General features: G+C 38.3%; 2 protein-coding genes across 12 annotated transcripts in view; both read left to right on the plus strand.

Annotated features, from left to right (window-relative positions):
* The first annotated feature begins 587 nt into the window (after nucleotides 1-587).
* On the plus strand, nucleotides 588-10,367 carry LOC306873263 (rhodopsin kinase GRK1-like). 10 transcript variants are annotated; one of them, XR_013784473.1, is made up of 8 exons: nucleotides 677-1,610; nucleotides 3,786-3,913; nucleotides 4,515-4,672; nucleotides 4,767-4,850; nucleotides 5,063-5,187; nucleotides 6,230-6,431; nucleotides 7,685-8,853; nucleotides 8,927-10,362. XR_013784473.1 is itself a non-coding variant. In XM_079422416.1 (7 exons), exons 1-7 carry the CDS (start codon nucleotides 909-911, stop codon nucleotides 7,975-7,977), a joined length of 1,692 nt encoding a protein of 563 aa, XP_079278542.1. In that variant the 5' UTR covers nucleotides 588-908; the 3' UTR covers nucleotides 7,978-10,367. The 10 variants fall into 10 exon arrangements, 1 of the variants encoding a protein (XP_079278542.1); XR_013784474.1 differs by having other exon boundaries at nucleotides 7,685-8,699; nucleotides 9,089-10,362; XR_013784475.1 differs by having other exon boundaries at nucleotides 7,685-8,715; nucleotides 9,085-10,361.
* Nucleotides 10,368-10,845: 478 nt separating this feature from the next.
* LOC306872217 (uncharacterized protein) overlaps nucleotides 10,846-24,008 on the plus strand; it is a 45,636-nt gene continuing 32,473 nt past the window's right edge. For both annotated transcript variants that reach the window (XM_079420706.1, XM_079420707.1), the window contains exons 1-22: nucleotides 10,846-10,956; nucleotides 12,188-12,294; nucleotides 12,368-12,457; nucleotides 12,930-13,048; nucleotides 13,223-13,342; nucleotides 13,419-13,500; nucleotides 13,593-13,660; nucleotides 13,733-13,807; nucleotides 13,918-13,969; nucleotides 16,054-16,141; nucleotides 16,240-16,369; nucleotides 16,448-16,567; nucleotides 17,791-17,943; nucleotides 18,025-18,172; nucleotides 18,302-18,401; nucleotides 20,128-20,461; nucleotides 21,992-22,048; nucleotides 22,153-22,341; nucleotides 22,502-22,576; nucleotides 22,672-22,740; nucleotides 23,476-23,607; nucleotides 23,681-23,858. In XM_079420706.1, coding sequence (XP_079276832.1) covers nucleotides 10,901-10,956; nucleotides 12,188-12,294; nucleotides 12,368-12,457; nucleotides 12,930-13,048; nucleotides 13,223-13,342; nucleotides 13,419-13,500; nucleotides 13,593-13,660; nucleotides 13,733-13,807; nucleotides 13,918-13,969; nucleotides 16,054-16,141; nucleotides 16,240-16,369; nucleotides 16,448-16,567; nucleotides 17,791-17,943; nucleotides 18,025-18,172; nucleotides 18,302-18,401; nucleotides 20,128-20,461; nucleotides 21,992-22,048; nucleotides 22,153-22,341; nucleotides 22,502-22,576; nucleotides 22,672-22,740; nucleotides 23,476-23,607; nucleotides 23,681-23,858 — 2,542 coding nt within the window. In that variant the 5' untranslated portion in view covers nucleotides 10,846-10,900. The remainder of the gene's footprint in view (nucleotides 10,957-12,187; nucleotides 12,295-12,367; nucleotides 12,458-12,929; nucleotides 13,049-13,222; nucleotides 13,343-13,418; nucleotides 13,501-13,592; nucleotides 13,661-13,732; nucleotides 13,808-13,917; nucleotides 13,970-16,053; nucleotides 16,142-16,239; nucleotides 16,370-16,447; nucleotides 16,568-17,790; nucleotides 17,944-18,024; nucleotides 18,173-18,301; nucleotides 18,402-20,127; nucleotides 20,462-21,991; nucleotides 22,049-22,152; nucleotides 22,342-22,501; nucleotides 22,577-22,671; nucleotides 22,741-23,475; nucleotides 23,608-23,680; nucleotides 23,859-24,008) is intronic.

A 24,008-nucleotide genomic window follows, 5' to 3' on the forward strand; every position in this document is an offset into this window, starting at 1 on the left:
GGTTTGTTATGATAGGACAATATTTGGCTGAGATACAACTATTAGAAAATCTGGAATCTGAGGGAGCAAAAAAATCTAAAAAAAAATCTCCTTTAAAGTTGTTCAAATGAAGTTCTTAGCAATGCATATTACTAATCAAAAATGAAGTTTTGATATTTATGGTAGGAAATTTACAAAATATCTTCATGGAACATGATCTTAATATTCTAATGATTTTACATTTATTCATTTAGCTGACGCTTTTATCCAAAGCGACTTACAATTGCTATATATGTCAGAGGTCGCACGCCTCTGGAGCAACTAGGGGTTAAGTGTCTTGCTCAGGGACACATTGGTGTCTCACAGTGGATTCGAACCCGGGTCTCTCACACCAAAGGCATGTGTCTTATCCACTGCGCCATCACCACCCCATGTCATAAAAGAAAAATGTATAATTTTGAGCCATACAATGTATTGTTGGCTATTGCTTCAGATATACCTGTGCTACTGATGTACACAAATGTGCTCGAGTCATTTGATGAAGTAATTCTGAACTCTGAATTATAGGATGTTTGGAGTGTCGTTGTGGTGAGTAATGTTCTCGCTTCACATCAGTGAGAGGTGTTAACCTGAGGAAGGTATTATGGAGTTAGAGGATAAAACCTTATGAAAGATGTTGAGTCAGGTGGATCCTTCTGAGTGTGTGTGTGTTGCAGGGCTTATCGTTCACTTTTCCATCAGACTCAAGACATCGTGCTGGATCCGTCGGTCGCTGTCCGTTCCTCTGCATCTCATGATCTAATCCCACACTGCTCCGGTGAGGACCAGTCTCACGGCGTTGAGCTCCAATGCTCTCGCTGTGACCCTTCAGCTGCCAATCTCGTCTCGTTCTCACTCTGAAAGTCCCAGTTTAGCTCCTTCACCTCGCTATGGACATCGGTGGCCTGACTACGGTGGTGGCCAACTCGGCGTACATCTCGGCCCGTGGGAGTTTCGACGGCACAGCCAACCCAGCGGCCAACCGAGACAAGAAGTTCCACGCCAAACTCAAGCTGCCCCACATCACGGTGTGCGAAGGTCTGAGAGAAACTCTGGATCTGCAGTTTAAGAGCATCTGTGTGGAGCAGCCCATTGGTAAGCGACTCTTTCAAGAGTTTCTGGAAACCACCAACGAGTATAAGGGCCCTTGTCGCCTCTGGAAGGACATCGAGGCGTATGACACCGCCGAGGATAAAGACCGAGCTCAGAAAGCCGCCAAAGTCCTCCAGCGCTACATGGAGCCTTCGGCAAAGCACTTCTGCCCGTTTTTACCCGAGAACGACATCACCAAGGTGAAGGAACGGCACGAGCAAGCGGCGGATGACCTGTTTGTGCAGATCCTGGCCAGCGTTTTCGACTTTCTCAAAGAGGTACCCTTCACCTTCTATCTAGAGACCATGTACTTTAAGCGGTTCCTCCAGTGGAAGTGGCTGGAGATGCAGCCCATAGGCGAGGACTGGTTCCTGGACTTCCGTGTTCTGGGTAAGGGTGGATTCGGAGAGGTGTCCGCCTGTCAGATGAAGGCCACGGGGAAGCTGTATGCCTGCAAGAAGCTCAACAAGAAGAGGCTGAAGAAGAGGAAAGGCTATGAGGTATGAAAGCAGCTTGATGCCTTTGGTTGAGGTTTGGTTTTGAGGACACCTGAGGTGCCATTTGGCGTCCAAAGGACTTACTACTGATGGAATGAAGAGTTAGTTGTCTGTTCAAATTATTGAAATGTAAAGTTAATGGGGCTGAAATGGATTTAGTGAGGATAAGTGACTATTGCCACTCTGTTACTTTGAGCCTGAAAAGGGTAAATATGCCCCCCCGGTTTCACAGACAAGGCTTAAGCTAGTCCCAGACTAAAATGCATGTTTGAGCTATATCAACTGAAAATATCTTGCCCTGACATATATTAAAATATGTCCGTATCATTGTTCTGTGTCAAGATGCACACCTGTAATGTTTATCTTCTAAGGCATTTTTGTAAAAGTTGTTTAAATATCTTAATTTAACTGAGGCCTAGTTCCGTTTGTGAAACCGGGCCCTGAAGTTTTTTCTAGGCGTCTTTGGCTTAGTGACTGATTTAGAGCAAAACCATTTGAGCTGCTCTTCCGACAAAGTTTATCCGATCCTCACCAAATTTGGTGCAGACAGTCTTTAGAACCTTACTAATAAAATAAATCGCATGGATATTTGAAATTTAAAAGCATGTGTTTTGAACTCAATAAATTCAAGTGGGCGATCATTTGTAAAAGTACAAAAAGCGTTCCTACTCTAAATATATCAAAACTTCATTTTTGATTAGTAATATGCATTGCTAAGAACTTCATTTGAACAACTTTAAAGGTGATTTTCTCAATATTTAGATTTTATTTTTGGCACCCTCAGATTCCAGATTTTCAAATAGTTGTATCTCAGCCAAATATTGTCATATCCTAACAAATCAAACATCAATGGAAAGATTATTTATTCAAACATTGACCCTTATGACAGGTTTTGTGGTCTAGGGTCACATTTGAGCTGCTTTTCCCACAAAGTTTATCCAATCTTCTCCAAATTTGGTGCAGATCGTCTGTAGAACCTTACTAATAAAATAAATCACAGATATATTGGAAATTTAAAAGCATGTGTTTTGAACCCAATAAATTCAACTGGGCGATCACTTGTAAAAATAAAAGCAAAACCAAACATTTTAAGGCACAAATGGCACCTTTTCCTCATTTTGTTTATGGAGATGTCCAAGGTGATTGATATGTATTTCAAGACTGGTAATGATTACGCTTAGATAACAGGATGTGGATCCTGATTGACATGTTGGTTTTGTGCGATTAAGCAGCTCAGATGTGACATTGATGATGAAGGTGAAGGCTTTACTGTGGGTAATATCCTTTACTAGCGCTTCACTCCAACAAAACGATCCTGTTTTAGATCACAACTTATGAAATGACCAAACATTCAAAATCAGATTGTGCTTGTATCAGTTTTGGACTGTTAGCTGATTTCTTTTGGAATAAATGATGGAAACCTCCATTGATGATAAAGGACACTGAGTGCAGCAGAGCATCATGTTCCTCATCAGTATTGATCAGATATGCAGGCGTTTGAGTGTTTGACGCGTCTGTAAGCATCAGTCAGATGAGTGAACAGCGCTGTGGACCAGCAGCAGCATTAGAGCCGATGAAGCTTTAGCGCTTTGGCCTTCAGCTCATTATGAAATGCAACTCCAACACATTTAATTATGGAACAGATTTGTTGTGGAAATCCTGGACAGGAAGAACCCTGGAGATGATACTGACCGTACATGTGTCCTTGTGTAAATGTTGAACACTATCCATCATGAGTCTACAGATGATTCATTAGATGTTAATAATGACCTCATTCATAGTTGCAAGCATGAAAACATCATTCATTGACATATTATTGACATATTACAGTCGCTAAAGAATCAGTAATGACGTGATTCTTCTGTTATGCATCGGTTGTGAAACTGAAAACTGGGAAATGCATCTTGCATGTGTCATAAGGCATGAAATAAAACTAGGACAACTAGTGCATTGGTTCACACATATAAAGAGAACATCTGTGTTAGTATACTGAGGTCCTTAAAATCTTAAAATGTATTTTTTGCTCCTTCTGCATGTATGTGTTTATCTGAAAAATCAGCTTTTATATTCAGTGGGGTCCAAATGTCATTCAAATTTAACTTTCATTGTAAATTATATTAACAACAATTTGACTGAAAAATTGACATGAACATGAAAGAAAATGTTCTGTTCTCACAGGGCGCTATGGTGGAGAAACGGATCCTGGCTCGAGTTCACAGTAGATTCATCGTGTCGCTGGCTTACGCCTTCCAGACCAAAACAGAGCTGTGTCTGGTGATGACCATCATGAACGGAGGAGACCTGAGGTCAGTCACGCACACAATGAATCATGGCCGTTCCTTTTAATGACCATATTATTATTGCTTGTATTCTGTCCAGATGTTGTTCTGGCCTTCTTTGGCCTGTAGTGACTGATTTAGAGCAAAACCATTTCAGCTGCTCTTCCCACAGAGTTTATCCGATACTCACCAAATTTGGTGCAGATAGTCTTTAGAACCTTTCTGATACAATAAATCACATAGATATTGAATATTTAAAAGAATGTGTTTTGAACCCAGTGAAATCGCCTGGGTGATCGCTTGTATCACGCCTGTTCTTTCAGCTGTTCGGATGAAATCTAGAACGTGATCTTGAGCCCAAGGGCACAGGGCAGTGGTTTTGTGACAGCGCCACCTACTGGTTTAATGTTAAGGTTAAGTCTCATTGTAACCTTTGACCCAAAGGCCTGAAATGGCAGTGATGTACTGCATTTTTGATGATGTCATTGCCCCGGCTTTGCCTGTGATTGCGGTCTCTATATTTAATTTTTTATTTTTTTTTTATATTTAATTTAATATATATATATATATATAAAATGTTCATGAATTTATGTAAATATTTTAAAGAGTCTGTGTCATTCTTTTGCAGGTACCACATCTATAATGTGGATGAGAATAACCCAGGGTTTTCTGAAGCCAGAGCGAGTTATTATGCTGCTCAGATCATTCAAGGCATGGAGCATCTTCACCAGAAGAGAATCATCTACAGAGACCTGAAACCAGAAAACGTCCTGCTAGATAATGAAGGTGAACATGTTAAACTGCATCCCTCATCAACATACACACACATCTGATGGGTTGAGAGTCGTTTCGGTCACACACGTCATGCTGGTGTTTTCAGGTCACGTCCGTATCTCTGACCTCGGCTTGGCTGTGGAGCTCGCAGATGACCAGCTCAAAACCAAAGGCTACGCTGGAACTCCAGGTGAAAACCTCCATCACGTTCAAAAAAAGATCATGATCAAAACTCACACTCCCAGAATCATATCTTGATGCTCATATACTTTCATTCAAACTTTAAACAAAAGCAGGTTGATATTGTCTCATGAGTGCTGATGCTACGAGGTTCATTCATAAGCATTTTCACCTGTGTGTGTGTGTGTGTGTGTGTGTGTGTGTGTGTGTGTGTGTTTTCAGGGTTCATGGCCCCGGAGCTGCTCAAGGGTGAAGAATATGATTACTCAGTAGATTACTTCACTCTCGGGGTCACGCTGTACGAGTTCATCGCCGCCAAAGGACCCTTCAGGACTCGAGGAGAGAAGGTGATCTTCAACAGAGGATCTTTATTAGAATCACATTCAGCAGATGCTTTTATCCAAAGCGACTCGCGAAAAACACGCTTTTGCTTGGAATGAGAAAAAGTGCAAGGCCTTGTTCTAAATAACTCATTTTAACAGGAATGTAGCATTTTTAGAACGGCGTGTCATGCACGAGATGCAGAGTCCATCGAGCACAAAACAATGGATCAGTAGCGCGGTGCAATGGAAACATGCTCTGTGTGCATTGCATTCAAGTTCTGCATATTATCAGTTCATGCATTCATTGGGAATCGAACCCATGACCTTGGTGTTGCGAGCACCATGTGATATCCCTATAAAGAGATGTTTGATGGCACTTCTGTAAATGTGAACCTGTGTTCTAGTGAACCACTCAGCAGATACAAACAGATCCTCCTAACATACACTAAACATGAAGTTCCATAGTAAACGTGCAGGTGCAGATGGTGTAGTGGAGTAATATTCATGGATTTAATGCATAGCGTTTAATTCACATCTGTTAGGATGAAAACAAGTCAGAATTAGGTGATATAAACGTGCAGTTCTGAGAACATATCAGTCTTTTTTTCTCCTTATATCTCACAATTCTGAGAAAAAAAGTAAATATTGTGAGAAACTCGTGCAGTAACTGCGAGAAAAAAGTCAGAATTGTGAGTTTCCTGAAATTCTGACTTAATATCTTGCAATTCTGACTTTATAACTCTCAATTGTGTTTATATCACGCAATTGTGAGAACATTTTTTGGAATTATGAGATAAAAAGTTGCAATTACCTTTTTTATTTTTTATTCAGTGACGGAAACGGGCTTCCATATCATTGACCTCCATAGTATGCAAAAAAAACACAAAATACTATGGAAGTCAATGGCTACCGTCAGCTGCTTGCTTACACTCATTCTTTAGTTTTGTTTGTTTGTTTGTTTGTTTGTTTACTCTGTTGTTGTGCTCACAGACACTCTTATATCTGCAGCTGTTGTTCTCGGCTCTGTAATTTTGATTCCTTGTGTAATAAATGCTGTGCTCCTCAGGTGGAGAATAAAGAGGTGAAGAAGCGGATCCTGAACGAGCCGGTGAACTACCCAGAAACCTTCAGTGAGAAAGCCAAGTCCATCTGTGAGGGTCTGCTGGCTAAAGAGGTGGACAAGAGACTGGGCTTCAAGAACGGCTCGTGTGACGAGCTGCGAGCGCATCCCTTCTTCAGCGAGATCAACTGGAGGAAACTCGATGCAGGTGAGAAGACGATGAGAGTTTAGTGCAACCACAACACTTCCTCTGATTAGATCGTGCATTTCATTTAACTCTACACTACTGATCATCAGTAAGATTTTTAAAAACGGTTTTGAATAAACTCTCTTCTGCTCGCCAAGGCTGCATTTATTTGATCACAAATACAGTCAAAATTGTGAATATTATTACTATTTAAACAGCTGTTTTCTCTGTGAATATGTGCTAGTGTAATTTATTTCTGTGATCTGCAGCTGTATTTTCAGCATCATTACTGCAGTCTTCAGTGTCACATGATCTTCAGAAATCATAATAATATACTGATTTACTGCTCAACAAACATTTCTGATTATTATCAATGTTGAACACAGTTGTGCTGCACAATATTTTTGTGGAAACTGTGCTACTTTTCATTCGAAAGTTTGGGCAATGTAAGAATTTTTTTATTCATGAATGCTTTTATTCATCAAGGATGCATTAAATTGATTAAAAGTGGCAGTAAAGACATTTATAATGTTATAAAAGATTTCTATTTAAAATAAATGCTGTACTTTCTGTTCATCTGTGAATCCTGAAAAATAAAATGTATCAGTTTCCACAAAAATATTGTGCAGCACAACTGTGTTCAACATTGATAATAATCAGAAATGTTTGTTGAGCAGTAAATCAGTATATTATTATGATTTCTGAAGATCATGTGACACTATCATGTATTTGTGTCTTGTTTTCTTGTATAAATATTTAAGAATTCTTGAATTAAGATGCATTTACTTGACAAGTAAAATGACTTATGATATTATGTCTTGTGTTCTAAAAAACAAATACCCAAATTGTTAAAACGATCAAAAATATCTGCCGATGGGGTAAGAAAAAGAATCTTGTTTAGCCTTTGAATGAAGATGATTTTTCTTGCCCCATTGGCAGATATTTTTGCTTGTTTTAAGCAAAAACGAACAAAATTGGAAGACAAAATATCTTAAATCGTTTTCCTTGTGAAGTAAATGCATCCTGACTCAAGAATTCTTAGATATTTATTCTAGAAAACAAGACATAAATACTAAGGAAGGAAATAATTTTTTGCAGTGTATTCACAGAAAATTAACATAACTATTTTAAATTGTAATAATATTTATAATACAGTATTTTTGATCAAATAAATGCAGCCTTGACGAGCAGAGGAAAAAACCTTTCTGAACACTAGTGCAGATCCATCAGATCTTGTCTTCTGAGTGCACTAACTCCACACTGATGCCCTCCAGGGATTCTGCCGCCTCCTTTCGTACCGGATTCCAAGACGGTCTACGCCAAGAATCTGGACGACGTGGGCGCTTTCTCCACGGTGAAGGGGGTCTGTCTGGAGGACGATGACAAGACGTTCTACGATGAGTTTGCGTCGGGAAACATCTCCATCCCCTGGCAGGAGGAGATGATCGAGACGGGCATCTACGGCGAGCTGAACGTGTGGGGTCCGAACGGCACGCTGCCCAACGACCTGCGCCGAGAGTCCATCCTGGAGCAGCCGCCCAAATCCTCCACCTGCAGCATCTCATAATACAGCACCGAACTCTCAGATCACTACATAGATGTGCTTCAGCTTCAGCTGCTTCCAACAGCTTGACATGTGTGACCCTGGAGCACAAAACCAGTCAAAAGGGACAGTTGTTTAAAATAAATGAGCTTTCCATTGATGTATGGTTTGTTATGAGAGGACAATATTTGTCTGAGATACAACTATTAGAAAATCTGGAATCTGAGGGAGCAAAAAAATCTAAATATTGAGAAAATCTCCTTTAAAGTTGTTCAAATGAAGTTCTTAGCAATGCATATTACTAATCAGAAATGAAGTTTTGATATATTTACGATAGGAAATGTACTAAATATCTTCATGGAACATGATCTTAATATCCTAATGATTTTTGTCATAAAAGAGAAATGTATAATTTTGATCCATACAATGTATTGTTGGCTATTGCTACAGATATACCTGTGTTACTGATGACTGCTTTTGTGCTGCAGGGACAGATATAATCTAAGAGCTCAGAGTAAAGGGTGCACTGCTCTGAGTATTTATATTAGTGATTATTGATCTTATTATTATTGAGGTTATTGAGCAGCAAGCTGAGTTCAAGCATTCTGTTCAAACACACGTTTAGCATTTAGGCTTTTAAACAGAACTGAATGAGACCGAATATCAAGTGTGAGGAAAGAATAAAGAGTCAAATGCTTTACAGTCTTTCTTTTTGTCATCCATAACGCTCAGTCAGTAATAACCAAGTAACATTCATTCACAGCAAAAAAGTCTTATCTTGCTTAGTATTTTTGTCTTGTTTCTAGTCAAAATATCTACAAATTCTTTATTTAAGATGCATTTACTAGATAAGCCAAATATGTAAGAGATTTATCCTTGTTAGAAAAAAAACTCAATTAGGTGCATTTAGCTTAAAACAAGTCAAATGATCTGCTAGTGGGGTAAGGGAGTATTTTACAGACATCACTGGCAGATCATCTGACTGGTTTTAAGCTAAATGCACCTAATTTAGTTTTTCCCTGGAAACAAGATTAAATATCGTGCATCATTTTGCTTGTGTAGTAAATGCATCTTAATCTTAATCTGATAATCTGTAGATATTTTGACTCGAAACAAGACAAAAATACTAAGCAAGATAAGACTTTCTCATGTTTGGGTTTTGTGTTCTGGTTATTTTCCCAAAACTGTATTAACGTTCTGAGTTTACTCACACAGGCCATAACAGCTTCCCAAGGAATCGGATCATTTTTATCGTTTTGTGGGATTTTATGCCCAGACTTTGTTACACTTCTGGTGTTTCTGGTGGAAAATGACCGGCCTACAAAAACTGCTTCTAAATCTGTTGTTGTGCTATATTATTAGAGCTTATGAACATACGTTTTTGAGTAAATATTGACAAAATTATCCACAAATAAGGCTTTTTCAGTCAAAAATGTAGGTGCATGAGTTCAGATCAATGAGTCCTACGATCAATCAGAAATATGAAACCTGTGCTAATTGACAGAAAGCAAGTTGACAGAAAGATTGAATCCAAGATTTGGTGGTAATTTAGCACAATGAGAGATTTACAAGCAATGCATTTTTTTAAAAGGTGCAGGATTTTCAGCAGCACAAGGGTTAAATAAATATTAGCTTGTATTATTTGAGAGTAATAATGACATTGTTCTCTGATCTGAAGGTCAAATATGTATATTTGCGTTTATAATTAATTCTGTGTGTAAACTCAAGTTCAGGATTCATGTTTATTGATTTCTCCAATACATCAAACACCGTCTGAATGAATAATTCTGTGCATTCCTGGTTTTTCTTGAACTAATCTTGAGCTCTGTTCATCCTGAACTCAATGTTTTAGTCTGTGACTGGTCTTAGTGAGTTATTTGAATTGCTTTAATGAATGCCTTGATTGGTTGTGTTTAATGAGTCTGTCTGAGGAGGTTCACGGTACGAGTGATTGGTTACCGGGTTAGAGAGTAGTCAGGTGCTGTTGACTAGTCCTGCCATTGTTGCCATAAACACAAAGACGCTTCTGTGCATGAATCGCTTTCTAAGTGCCCTAGCAAACATACCAGGAGCTCTACTTTTTGAAATCCCAGTTTTTATTCATGTATAAAGCTGTAAATGTCTTTAGGTTGCATTGGTTGTTGAGATACAAATCATCCTTTTGAATTATGTGATAGCTGTCGTAATTATGATTTCAAATAAATGTTTTGCCATAAATACATGTGTGTTTTGAGAAAAATAAAGAAGAAAGTTACCTGCTGATATAAAGTCATAATGGAGTTTAGTCCATTATAAGGCAGCCCGGGGCTATTTTACTCCAGCGCATATTTCTCTAGGTTGCTTTTTGTTATTGAAAGTCATTTTCTGTATGAACACAAACCTTAGAGTCTTAAATAAAGAAATGCTATGAAGATTTTCACACTTATTCATCCAAATATAATGTTAATTTAACTGGGACATGTTGTCACAGTGGAAACCTGCTATTTATTGACAAGTGTTTTAAATATGAAACAAATACTATATTTAAAATGTATTATATATTTAAGAAATAAAACACCATTCTGAAACCAAAAACTATTTAAGAAACATCAGAAACGAAAACATGGAGAAAAAAATCTAACGTAATTAATTAATTTATTAATTGTTTAAAATTACAACATAAAAACCAAGAAACAAAAAAAATAGAAAAAGTCAACCATGATTAATAAATTATGTAGAATTACAACATACGTAAAGAGACCGAAAACGTAATATTCATGAGGCGTCATGCATATTCAAATGAGTTCTCGTTTAAAATCAGATGGCGTCTTTAGTTATTTTCAACAGGGACCAATGAGAGCGACCGTTGACCTGCGCGTGCGCATAGATCGCCGTCCAATGAAAAGTCGTTTGAAATTTTTAAATCTCACGGAGCGCTCAGTCGTTATTTATCGTTACCGGAGTGAAGATGACGGAGGAATCCGCCGTTAAAGTGTGCGTTAGGGTCAGGCCTCTCATTAAACGGTAAGAACATCTACATATTTACAGCGTGGAGGTCAGTTTAATATAACAGAGTTATCTGCTGAGCGATTCTTAAGCGAGGAGCGAGCCGCTGTTAGCTCATGACAGCAGCTTAAACTCATACAAAAGATGTTTCTGTGCTGTTTCTGAGGTAAACCTGTCCTAAAAACAAGTTTAATCTCAAAGAGTCTTTGAAAGCAGGAATAAACAGTCATTATTCAATAACAGCATCTTAACTCAATAGAAAAAGCTGTTTTTGTATATATTTATGATGTAAATCTATTTTAGAAACAGTAATGTTACAGCACTATATTAGTCAATAATAATATCCTTTATATTTCGTTGGTTTACTAGGTTTTACAAACTCTTAATAGTCTGTCAGGCACCATAGAGCTCATAATTCCTTTAAATTTACACATGAAGCACACCAAATATATATATATTTATTTTTCATCATATAAAATACCAGTATTAACCCCAACAGAATGAAAGGAATTTAAATTCTTTTGAATTTATAATTAATGAAAATATTTATGCATCTCATTCTCTTCCAAGACAAATCGGACCCGAATTCGTTATTTAATGTTTTATTTAAAAGGATAGTTCACCCAAAAATGAAAATTCTGTCATTAATTACTCGCCCTCATGTCGTTCATCTTCAGAACACAAATGAAGATATTTCTGATGAAATCTGACCCTCCACAGACAGCAAGGATACTAACACCATCAAGGCTCAGAAATGTAGCAAGGACATCATTAAAATAATCCACGTGACATCAGGAATTCAACTGTAATTTAATGAAGCTACGAGAATACATTGTGCGCAAAGAATACAAAAATAACGACTTTATGCAACAATTGGTCTCCTCCGCGTGACCCTGTAATGTATGTACATGGATAAGCTGTGTGTTGTTTACACTTTGATCTGAACGTAAACAACAGATGCAACATATGTACGAGGATGTTGTTCGAGGAAACTCTCCAAAATAACGCTATAGGGTGATGTGGATTATTTTAATGATGTCCTTGCTACATTTCTGAGCCTTGATGGTGTTAGTATCCTTGCTGTCTGTGGAGGGTCAGATTTCATCAGAAATATCTTAATTTGTGTTCTGAAGATGAACGAAGGTCTGGAACGACATGAGGGCGAGTAATTAATGACATTTTAATTTTGGATGCACTGCCCGTTTACGGCTGATTCTCAGACAGTAATGGAGTGATATGATGATTTCAGAGAGGAGTCTGAGAGTTCAGAGCTAGTGCAGCTCTACTGGAGAGCCGACAAACAGGCCATCCATCAGCTGGATGATGACGGAGCTCAAACCAAGAGCTTCAGCTTCGGTGAGTCCAGCTCCAGCCGATCTTCACTGACCACTAGAGCAGCGCTTTATGTTCTGACCGTAATGTGTTTCAGACCGTGTGTTCAGCGCTGAAGAGACCACGGCTCAGCTCTATCAGGACATCGCAAAGCCGCTGGTCGTGTCTGCAGTCGAAGGCTACAACGGTGAGTCCAGAAATAATAGTAATTAATTACAATTCATTCTGACAGGTGCTTGAAAGGTATGCTGGTGGAATATCAGGCAAACAAGTCAACACAACCTTACATGTTGTAATGCATACAAAACAATTACAGAACATATAGCATGTATTATGTAGTGTATATATGAACACTATAGAATGATTTCTGAAGATCATGTGACACTGAAGACTGGAGTAATGATGCTGGAAATACAGCTGCACATCACAGGATTAAATTACAGTTTAACACATATTCACATAGAAAGCAGTTATTTTAAATAGTAAAAATATTTCACAATATTACTGTTTTTGCTGTATTGTGGATCAAATACATGCAGGCTTGGTGAGCAGAAGAGACTTCTTACTGTTCAAAAACCTTTGACTGGTAGTGTGTTTTGCATTTATGTATTTAATTTGCTCAGTCACTGTTGAATCCTAATGCAAAATCATATTTTCAGGCACGATATTTGCCTACGGACAGACGTCTTCCGGAAAGACCTTCACCATGATGGGAAGTGAGCGTAACCCTGGAGTGATTCCTCTCGCCATGGCTGATGTCTTTAAAACTATTAAAAATGTAAGCGTTTGTGAATCTTCCTGTCTTCAGTCTTTTCTCCTCACAAATGATTAAAGGAATCGTTCACCTAAAAATGAAAATGTACTGCAAAATTACATTTCTGAGTGAACCATTCCTCTTTTTATTCTGTATCAGCGAAATAAACCATAGTCTTATTCCTTTGCATCTATGTAGTGTCCAAAGAAAGAGTTCCTCCTGCGTGTGAGCTACATGGAAATCTACAACGAAACGGTCACAGATTTGCTCTGCGAGAGCTGGAAAAGGAAACCTCTGGAAATTCGTGAAGGAAACTACGTAAGTTGTTTGTGTTTTATTGTTCTCGCACTGCGCATGTGAGTTTCAGCTCTTAACCAGCCAACTGTGTCCACAGAAAAACGTGTACGTGGCTGATCTGACGGAGGAGCTGGTGACGTCTCCGGAACAAGCCCTGTCCTGGATCACCAAAGGAGAAAGTAAAGCTGCGCTGAGTGCATCACTCGCTTATCCTTAATGCTGTATATTGGTGTGCTGTAATACTTGTTTGCTCATCACTTTATTCAAACAGAAAACCGACATTATGGAAAAACAAAAATGAACCAGCGTAGCAGCCGCTCTCACACGATCTTTCGCATGGTAAGAAGCGTAATGAAGTGTTTGGAGTCTGATTTAAGGTTCGTCTCTGAAGCGTCTCGTTTGTTTTGTCAGATCTTGGAGAGTCGTGAGAGAAGTGACCCGGCGTCCGGTGAAAACGCTGATGGAGCCATCATAGTGTCTCATCTGGTGAGCTCAAAACAAACCAGGAACTGTCTGATTTCATTCAACAATGTCATTTAGTTTAGATAAGCAGCTATAGTTATGTTTAGTCAGTTGTTTGTTTCCTGTTCATGTAGAACTTGGTGGATCTCGCTGGTGCTGAGCGGGCGAGTCAAACGGGAGCTGAGGGTAATGCTCTTTTACTATTTAATTAATTTATATTAATGGTTTCCTCAGTCTGAGTGCACTGCAAAAATATTTTCTTCCTTAGTATTTATGTCTTGTTTTCTAGTAAAAAAAAAAAAAAAAAAATTCTTGAATCAGGATGCATTTACTTGACAAGTAAAACAAGTAAAAAGCAAAAAAATCTTCCAATGGGGCATGAAAAATGATCTTAATTCAAAGGCTAAACAAGATTATCTCTCTCTCTCTCTCTCTCTCTCTCTAAAACGCAATTTTATACGCACAGCATATTTTAATCATGCAGCAAACCTTTTTAAATATTTTGATAAATTACTGAAAAAAAAAATGAACATCCTTGTGATGAAGGGGGAAAGAAAGAAAGAAAATCGGCATCATATATCGGCCACCCTGATTTCTAAATATCGGCATCGGCCAGAGAAAAACCCATATCGGTCGACCTCTACTCGCTTTCCTTCACTTTTAAATGTCTTGTAAAATAGTGGTGCGCATTTCTTTCACTTTCAAATTAGCTGCAATTTGGCATAAAGCAGTTGTTTGTTTTCTTGTTAGTCCCTCTTTTCCTCGCTTTCCTTCGCTTTTAAATAGCTTGAAAGCGTTGTGAACTTTTATTAACAAAACAAATCAAGATTCACCATTCTATAGGCTATGCCTAATATATAATAACAAATAACTTGCACAGTTTAAATAGCCTAGGTATGCAAAACTGAAAATTAGCAAACACTGTGGAACAAAATAAATAGGAAATGTAGAATGTTTATTAGCAAAACAAATTAGAAAGCTTTGAGGCATGTCATACACATTGGTGTCAAATAAAATAAATAATTTACACAAAGTTTAAATGGTAAAAATCAGCAAACATTGTGGAACCAATTAAATAAGAAATTAATGTTTAAAAAAACTTCCAAAATCATCTTAGATAAACAGCAAAAGTCAACAGGCTTTTCAAAATACAAAATATTAACAGGTGCTTTTGCATTTAAATCCTCTGCTATCGTCTCGTCTGTCTCTCACTCTTCTGGTCAGTCGGCTCGACTCGCTCTCCTCACGTGAAATTAAATCTGATCTGTGATGCGACTGTCATTTGGCACGCTGTATTGAGCAGCCGCATTCAGTTTTAATCGTAGTGCCTGTTCTCTTAAATGATTTTTATTGCTATAAAAAAATTTGTGGGCAAGTGATGTAACTGGTGTTCATTTCTTTATTTAACCAGGTTAAAAACTCATTGAGATTTAAAATCTCTTTTGCAAGAATGACCTGGCCAAGAAAGCAGCAATAAATAACATCGTATATACAAGTTTACATCATAACACGCATCAAAGATCACAACAACAGTTCACCAAAGGATAAAACACACGGCTTAAAGGCCATTGCACACTGAGTCTGAAATTTTCACACGTAAAAAAAATAAATACGACTTCTCGTTGTCAATCATGTTAACACACTGCCTCCGAAACTTTCGTCCGTCATAAAAAAATTCAGATCGGGTTCGATTTTCTGCATTTTCGCATCCGTAGCATGCATTTTGATAGGAAAGGATGATGAATACGAAATATTCTGCCTATCTTATTACCGCCTATCGCAGCAAGCCTAGTGTGGTTAACTGGGTGACTTTTAGATATGCAGTTTGAACCCCCCCCCCCCCCCCAAAAATGCACTTCATTCAATGAGTTTGAGTGGTCATTAAAAAAGTCACTTTGACTGACCATAGGAAATTAATGGGAGAATTTTTATTTATTTTTTGTAAATATGGATTGAATTAAATCTGAATATTACTCGCAATGGTGAACAAACACACAAAAATGCAATGAGACAATAGAACATCCAAAGTGCAACAGATTCACTCAGACACGGTTACGCCAACAGAGTGAAATGCTGTGAATGGGAGTCGATTGCTGTAAGCATTATTGCAAAAAAAAACAACTAAACCTTGACAGATAATGTCTAAAATATCTGAAAAAATCTATAATTCTTTCATAATAAGTAGCTGCATAGAACTGTTTACAGTCTAAAATGACACTGTACTTTTTATATTTTGGTGTGTTTAAACCTCTCTTGTTCCTCTGTTTCAGGAGCCCGCTTTAAAGAAGGGTGCAACATAAACCGCAGTTTGTTCACACTGGGTCAAGTCATTAAGAAATTATCTGATGAGAGTCAAAAGTGAGTTATTTCGCGACTCGCAGTAGGAAGTTTTACTATTACTGAATCAGTTTTTGCTGTAACTGTAGCAAACGTGTTGTTTCTGTTGCATCCAAAAGGGGCTTCTTGAATTACAGAGACAGTAAACTCACCCGAATCCTTCAGAACTCTTTGGGTGGCAATGCCAAAACGGTCATTATTTGCACCATCACCCCAGCCACCGTCGACGAGACCATCAGCACTTTACAGGTACGAGAGAAGACCCTTCTTTACTGATCTGGATCGATATGGGTAGATGTTGAACGCGTGATGTTACTGTTGTTAAAGTTCGCTAGTGCTGCAAAGCGCATGAAGAACGACCCTCACGTCACGGAGGTCTCTGATGAAGGCGCTCTCTTGAGAAGATACCGCAATGAGATCGTCGATCTCAAACGACGTCTGCAGGAGGTGAGGATGTGGTTCACTTTAGGCCTGTCACGATTCCTCATTTGGAGTACTCTATTTAAAAAAATAAATAATCCTCTATTACAGTTTGCTCGAGTCGAGTAACCGATAAAGTACCGGAAGTGGTGCATTCCACGGGGAGAATCCATGAAACGCATTATTAGACAGTTTTCCAAGGTTGCATGATAAATTTAACCCATTTAAATATCATAAAGCATAATGCTATTGTGAATTCACAAACGCTGTGATTCAATTAAATATGAGATGCAGGTTTAATATGTAGGTTATGTGTGTGCGTGTCACAGCGGCTCTGTTCACAGTAAATACTGCGCCGCACAAACTGTTATTTACATGTGTGGAGCGTCTGAAACGCCATCTCTGCATGTTGTTGTGGGTTTATTATAACGTTCATCTGGGAACGCAACGTGCGCCATTTCATCAGATTTGTAAGGTAAATAATTTATAAATCGACTCAGGAGTATACATCAATTCTCAATTTGCTAACCGTTCATTACGATTTCAAAATAAGTTTAACCCCTCGCTCTGAGTTTACGTTTGGATGTCCTTATTCATTTAATTACAGTGGCTGTAGCATTTCTGTTGTAAAGAAATGGCCAAATATTAAAGATTAAGTGGACATTTGAATTAAATGTTTAGATTACACTTTTCTGCGCAAAAACAATCGTCAGGTTGTTGGCACCCCCTGCAGTCAAGTGTTACAACGTGTCAACGTTCCATGAAGATATTTAGTAAATTTCCTACCATAAATATATCTAAACTTAATTTTTGATTAGTAATATGCATTGCTAAGAACTTCATTTGAACAAATGAAATTTTCTTTTTCTTTTTCTTTTTTTTGCACCCTCAGATTCCAGATTTTCAAATAGTTGTATCGCAGCCAAACGCAAAACCATACATCAATGTAAAGCTTATTTATTCATCTTTCAGAAGATGTATAAATCTGTTTAGAAAAATTGACTCTTATATAACTGGTTTTGTGGTTCAGGGTCACATGTATTTTAAATCATTTTAAAGGCTATTGTTCGCTTGGGTCTATTTTTATTACTAAAATTATAATTCAATTACTCGATTAATTGTCAGAATAATCAACCGATTACTCGATTACCAAAATAATCGTTAGTGACAGCCCTAGTTCTCTTGTTTGACAGTCGTCCTGTAATAACATGACCCATCATCTTCTGATTGTTTTCCATCTGGTTTCTCAGGTTTCCTCTGTCACACAAACTACTGCAACCGAGCGAGAGTCTCTGTGTCAGCTTCTGCAGGAGAAAGACCAGCTCCAGAGAGAGCAGCAGGACCGGATCAAGAACTTAACCAAGCTGCTTGTTACCGCCTCAAACGTCGCCATAGTCCCTAAGGTAACAGATTTCACTAGATCCAACAGTAAACCTCAGTGCTGGTGAAGACCATGCATCTGATTGTTGCGTTTAAATGTAAAGGTTCCCAAGCGGAGAGTGACGTGGGCTGGGAAACTGCTGAGATCTGCTCATCTCATGAATGAAGATCTGGCCTCGACGGACATGAGCTTTGCAGAGCCGTACATCAAAAAGAGAAGAGCTGATTGTTCTCTGCCTGATGAGGGAGACGGTATGACTGTCTTATCATTGGAGAAAATTATACTGCATTAGCGGTGAAAATGAGCCTGTAAACGTGATCCGTGTTACACCAGATAAAGGTTCACAAGGCAGTTGCTCAGTGGTAATGTTTTGTGTCCAGATATGGATGAGTTTGACAGTCGGTTTGACTTCACTGCTCTGGAGGAACCCAACATGGACATGGAGATGAGCAGCATCGCTGTCCGCAGCTCCTCTGAAGGGTGAGGACACTCACTACTGTCTTAAAACTGCTTTTACTAGGGGTGTCCTGAGCCGATCGAGTGTTTTTTAAACTGATCTGTATGGGCTCTCCTAAGCCCGGTCTTTATCCCAATCCGGTGTCATGCACAACGCAAGAAATATTTTCTTCCTTGGTGTTTGTCTTGTTTTCTAGTATAAATATCTAAACATTCTTGAATCAGGATGCATTTACTTGACAAGTAAAATGATTTAAGATATTTAAGATATCTGAAAATATTATTCAAATTTTGTTAGTTTTTGCTTCAAACAAGCAAAAATATCTGCCAATGGGGTAAGAAAAATAATCTTAATTCAAAGGCTAAACAAGATTATTTTTCTTACCCCATTGGCAGATATTTTTGCTTGTTTGAAGCAAAAACTAACAAAATTTGGAAAACAAGACGGTATTTTTGTCTTGTTTTCTTGTATAAATATCTTAAGAAAAGCATTTTTTGCAGTGCAGTATATCCACCTTTTAAGTGGGTTTGCCAACCGACATTAAAAGGAAAAGGCAACGCTCAAATGTGCGCGATCAGCCGCCCGCCATTAAAAGCATAATAAGAAGAAATGTTTGCGCGTTAACCAGTAACTATGTTTCCATCCACCTATTTTTATGCACATTTTGCAATAGCGCATAAAAAAACGCTGGATGGAAATGCCAAGATGAAGAAAATGTATGCGCACAATTGAGCAGGACAAACTTTTATCCGATAAGAAAAAATGTGCATAAACTAGAATGGAAATGCATTTACTGAATAAATTCCACCAAGCGCATCAAAACACTTTGCACAGAATAACTTGTTTAACCAGTGGACCGATCTCGTTGCACAGCATCTGAAATGTTTTGGTGGTTCTGAAATGCCTGCGCAAAGTTTTTTTAATAGCAAGTAATATTTTGTCAGTTTATCTGGAAGTGACACATTTGTTCTCATGGACTCGTTGGATGGAAACGGTGCTTTATTCGCAAATGGATTATTGCGATATTCCAGTTTTGCGCATAAATTAAATTTACATCTTTGGATGGAAACCTAGCTAGAGAGGTTTATTGTAGTGTGTCACACGCTTGAGCTTCTGTGTTCAGTGTTATTTCATGTGCTCTTTTGTAACGATCGCTCATTCATTTATCGTTTACTTTTATCTGCCGTCAGATTATCTGAGACGTCGTTGTCAGAACACATTGCTCTGGGTTGCGTCTTTTTTCGGATTTTGACTGATTTCGGATTTTGACACCAAGCTTTATGATATCTAACCATATGTTGCAATTATTCTGCTTGTTGTATATAAAATACGTACATAAATATAAGATTATATCAGCAGTCACATTCATAATTGACGACACGGTCCGTTTACAATGGTTAACACTGTAACATGTTTACATCGACCTAAGTCTTTATATAGTGTATAGAGAGAGTATCTTATTTATATACATGCATGCATTACTTTCAGTCTCTGCCCAACTCTGTATACATTGGATGGATTTTAATTAACTTTAATCTACTTGAATTGTGCACCAAATATAAGTATCGGATTGGGACTCTGTATCGGCAGGTACTCAATATTCAGTGACTGGGAACGGATCGGGGGCACAAAAAACATGATCGGGACATCCCTAGCTTTTACACTCTACATAGGCCGTTGAATTCATCATCTTCATTTCACAGCAGTGCTCACAAATTCATATTTCTGTGATTTCCTCTCTCTGTTCAGGAGTAATTTCCTAGATTCCCCCCGAGCGAGCGAGCTGATGTTGAAGGTGGCGTCTCTAGAGCGTCAGCTGGAGGCAGAGACTCAGAGCAAACAGAGAGCAGAGGAGATGAGCGCTGAACTGCAGCAGAAGCTGGAAGCTCAAGCTGTGCCATCAGAGGAGGAGAAGACCTCGTCTGAGCTGGAGAAAGAGATGGAGGCGCTGCAGAGTCGACTCGAGGCGGAGGTTCAGGAGAGACAGAAGGCTGAGGAGAAGAGCTCCTCACTGGAACTGAAGGTGGCAGAGCTGGAGAAACCTTCAGAAGATCTCCTGCGCTCACAGCACTTGTGTGAACAGGTACAACAGATACTGTACAGTCAACTCCTGGGTTATTTTTGAGGACAGGTGCTGTTTTTTTATTTAGATTTTTCAATAAAATAGCGGTACTGGTATCTCATAATAGCATGTACAGCTAATTCTTAACTTGGACATTCATATGCTTACGAACAAAGACAGAAATACAAGAAAATATAAACCAAAATTAGAAAGACACAGTCACTTAGTATCCTCAAGAAAGTTCCATAGAGAGACCCAAATGCACCAGAACACCTCAGATCTTTGATGTAAACAAGTGATCACTGGACTCAACCACATTGATTGAAGGTAACTGATCAGTTGACAATCATAATAATAGTTAGGGTTGAATGATTTTGGAAAATAATCTAACTGCGATTGTTGAATAATACAGAACATAAAGAGTTTAAAAACACACAAAAAAACCCAAAGTCAAGCAATAAATCATTGTATAGTGTGACCAACACAATATTAGAGTAAACTGTCTCTGCTGTAGGCCAGGCCTATATGTTACGATGAAATTAGGTGACATTTTAATTTAACAACTACAATCACAGTAGTATATTGACTGATTTGAACTTCCAGCCGTGTAAGCATGTAATAATTATGACAACATAAAGCACTGACAAATAAGCCTGGTGTAAACATTAATATGAAAGTCAGTAACAAATCACACAAACTAAAGTAGATTGCAGAAATATAAAAACACATCTGTTGCTTTACCACACTCAGTATTTAGGCAGTTCAGCGTCACTGTTTTATATATATATATATATATATATATATATATATATATATATATATATATACATACATGTATGTGGATTGCACTTTTTACTTTAAATAAGAATATACAGTTGAATATACCTTTATTATCTTAAGGTCAAAGTCTGAACTAATGAAATGCACTAACTTTTTTACTGCTTGAGTAATTTCCATGAAGTACGTTCATATGGAGTTACGCTTTCAAACATTTCGGCGTGCAAGGTTGCCAGGTTTTCACAACAAAACATTGCTGCTCCAAAATTAGCCGAATCTCGTTTCGAGGGGAGTCCACTGGTAAAAATCGCACTCCAGAGGCTAAATATCACGTTTTTGGAGTCACTTCAACCCGGAGTGTTATCGTAGCCTCTGCGTTGAAAAAGCTTGTTTTTTTTCTTTTTTGTTTTTTCATATGCCGATTTTATCGCAAATGCAATTAATCGTTCAGCTCTGATAATAGTATACATTTTTTAGCCAAGTATATGCAAAAATTCAGTACACATTCTTTATCACAGTTGAGACCCAGATCTGCTGTATAATTCAGAATATAATCAAAAAATAGCTTTGGGGACGGTACAAAGTCTTTCCAGTCTTTTGAATAGTTTTGTGAATCTCTTTCCAGTAAATTTGGATTTTGTCACAATCCCAAAATACATGCATCACCATGCCAATGTCTACCTTATATTTAAAGCATAACTGAGAAGAATATTGATGGGTTTTTAAAACTTTTGTCTCCTGACCATAAATGTTGATTTTAAAAATTGTGTTCAGCTGAGAAAGGATCTGGAAGAGGTCATTCAACTCTGTGAGACTCTCGGATTTGAGAAAGTGAGTAAACCACATCCTTTAATTTTCTTCGGCTTGTTTTTCATTTGAAAAATGCTTCACATTACAGTAGTATAATGGGTTTTGAATGCCATTATTTTGTAAAGGATGCTGTCATTGCTGAGCGAGACCTGATCAAACACACGCTTCAACTGGTAAACGAAGATCTGGAGAGTCTGAAGGCAGAGAAAGACTCTCTTCAGAAAGATAAAGACGCTCTGCAGAAGGACATAGACGAGAGGAAAGATGCGGATGAGTTTGAGAAACTGGAGCAGGAGAGCAAGAGAGAGTATGAGGTGATCGGAGCTTTATCATCTGTGCAAAGTGCAGTTTACCGCATGCATGGAATTATCACTTGGATTATTGTTCGCAAGACTATTATTTACATGTTTTCTTGCTTCCACTGATAATCCATGTCTGACAGCTCATAAGATATTTTAACTTCTCTCCACACAGAGAGAACTGGAGTCTGAAAACTCCAAACTGCAGCAGGAGTTAAAACAATCGGAAGACATGATCCAAAAGCTGAAGGTCCGTTCACTTTGTTTGTCATGTAGCACATCAGTGCTGCTCTTAAAGACCACACTTGTGTAAATGTGAGATGATCTCACTGTTGTTCTCCATAGGCTGAGCTGGCGGCGATTTCATCAGAGCTTCAGAAGAAGACAGACCTGACCACTGAGCTACAGAGTTTTGTACGTTACTGGTTGAGTAATGTGGGATTTCAGTGTCGTCTGCTGATATCTGGAGATGATTGGCAATGGGAACTTAACATTTGCACAAGACTCAACACTAGAACTGACACGAGGGGAGCTCACACTTGTAAACAAGGGACCGTATTCACAAAACCTCTTAAAACTAAAAGTAGCTCATAACTTGCCGATTTAGGAGAAAATCTTAAAAATAATGAGTGTCAGTACTATATTTAGGACTCCACAAATATTGTCCTATCATAACAAACCATACATCAATGGAAAGATTATTTATTCAGCTTTCAGATGATTTCAATTTAAAAACAATTACATGACTGGTATTGTGCTCCAGAGTAACATATACTTGTTCAATTAGTGACTCTTGGCCTGCATTTTAAAATCTTTATTTGAATATGGCAACATCATATCGCGCTCTACAATATCTCTATGAATAAATCTGACAATCAGCCAATCACCGTGTGCTTCGTTTACAAGCATGCTGACATCATCCATAGCAACGATGTAAACCCCGCCCCCTTATTTACTCTGCGCTTAAGACTTCTCTCTATTCCTTAATAAAAGTTTTGTGGATACTGGCCCAGATGTTTAGATGTGGATCCTCAAAACAGATCTACATGCAGATGTTTAGTTCAATTATGCTTTCTAGGAAAAAACTCTGCTTTCCTGCGGCTACAGATCATTTGTCTCGTATTCATTATGCTCTGTTCTGTTCTGCAGAGTGACAAGGATCTTGTCCAGGAAGTGACACTTCTACGGCGCTCCCTTGATGATGCAGAGTGTCTCAGTTTGGAGACCAAGAAAGAATGGGCCTTCCTGCGGAGCGAGAACATCTCGCTCAAAGAGAGAGACGTGAGTAGAGGAGAGCTGTCGGAGAGATCTGTGTGTGTGTCGTCATTTGTGACTCTATCTGTGTTTCACTCAGGCAAACCTGACTACAGACCATGAGAAGATGGAAGCTGAGGTGAAGATGCTTCAGGACAAGCTAGAGCAGGAGAAGTCTCGCTTCAAGAAGATGCAAACAGATCTTCAAAAAGAGCTAATGAGCACCTTCGATGAGAACTCCAAACTGACTGCTCTGCTGGACGGAAGAGTGCCGAAAAGTAAGTGAAGAACCGTTGGAGAACCGTTTTATTTTTTTATTTATTTAAATTTTTTTGTCCATTTAATTGAAAAACAGATTCATTAATTTTCAAGATTTAAAATGCGCACACAGACATTTCTAAAAGTAATGTATATGAATCAAGCTGCGT

Source organism: Barbus barbus (assembly GCF_936440315.1).
Source record: "Barbus barbus genome assembly, chromosome: 7".
In the NCBI taxonomy this organism is placed as follows: domain Eukaryota; kingdom Metazoa; phylum Chordata; class Actinopteri; order Cypriniformes; family Cyprinidae; genus Barbus; species Barbus barbus.

What these genes read in the sequence shown, in the direction of transcription:
- LOC306873263 (XM_079422416.1), top strand. Translation starts at nt 909, where the DNA reads ATGGACATCGGTGGCCTGACTACGGTGGTGGCCAACTCGGCGTACATC. An exon ending in ATGAACGGAGGAGACCTGAG is followed by an intron (nt 3,914 to 4,514) that starts GTCAGTCACGCA and finishes ATTCTTTTGCAG; the next exon opens with GTACCACATCTATAATGTGG. An exon ending in CGTCCTGCTAGATAATGAAG is followed by an intron (nt 4,673 to 4,766) that starts GTGAACATGTTA and finishes TGGTGTTTTCAG; the next exon opens with GTCACGTCCGTATCTCTGAC.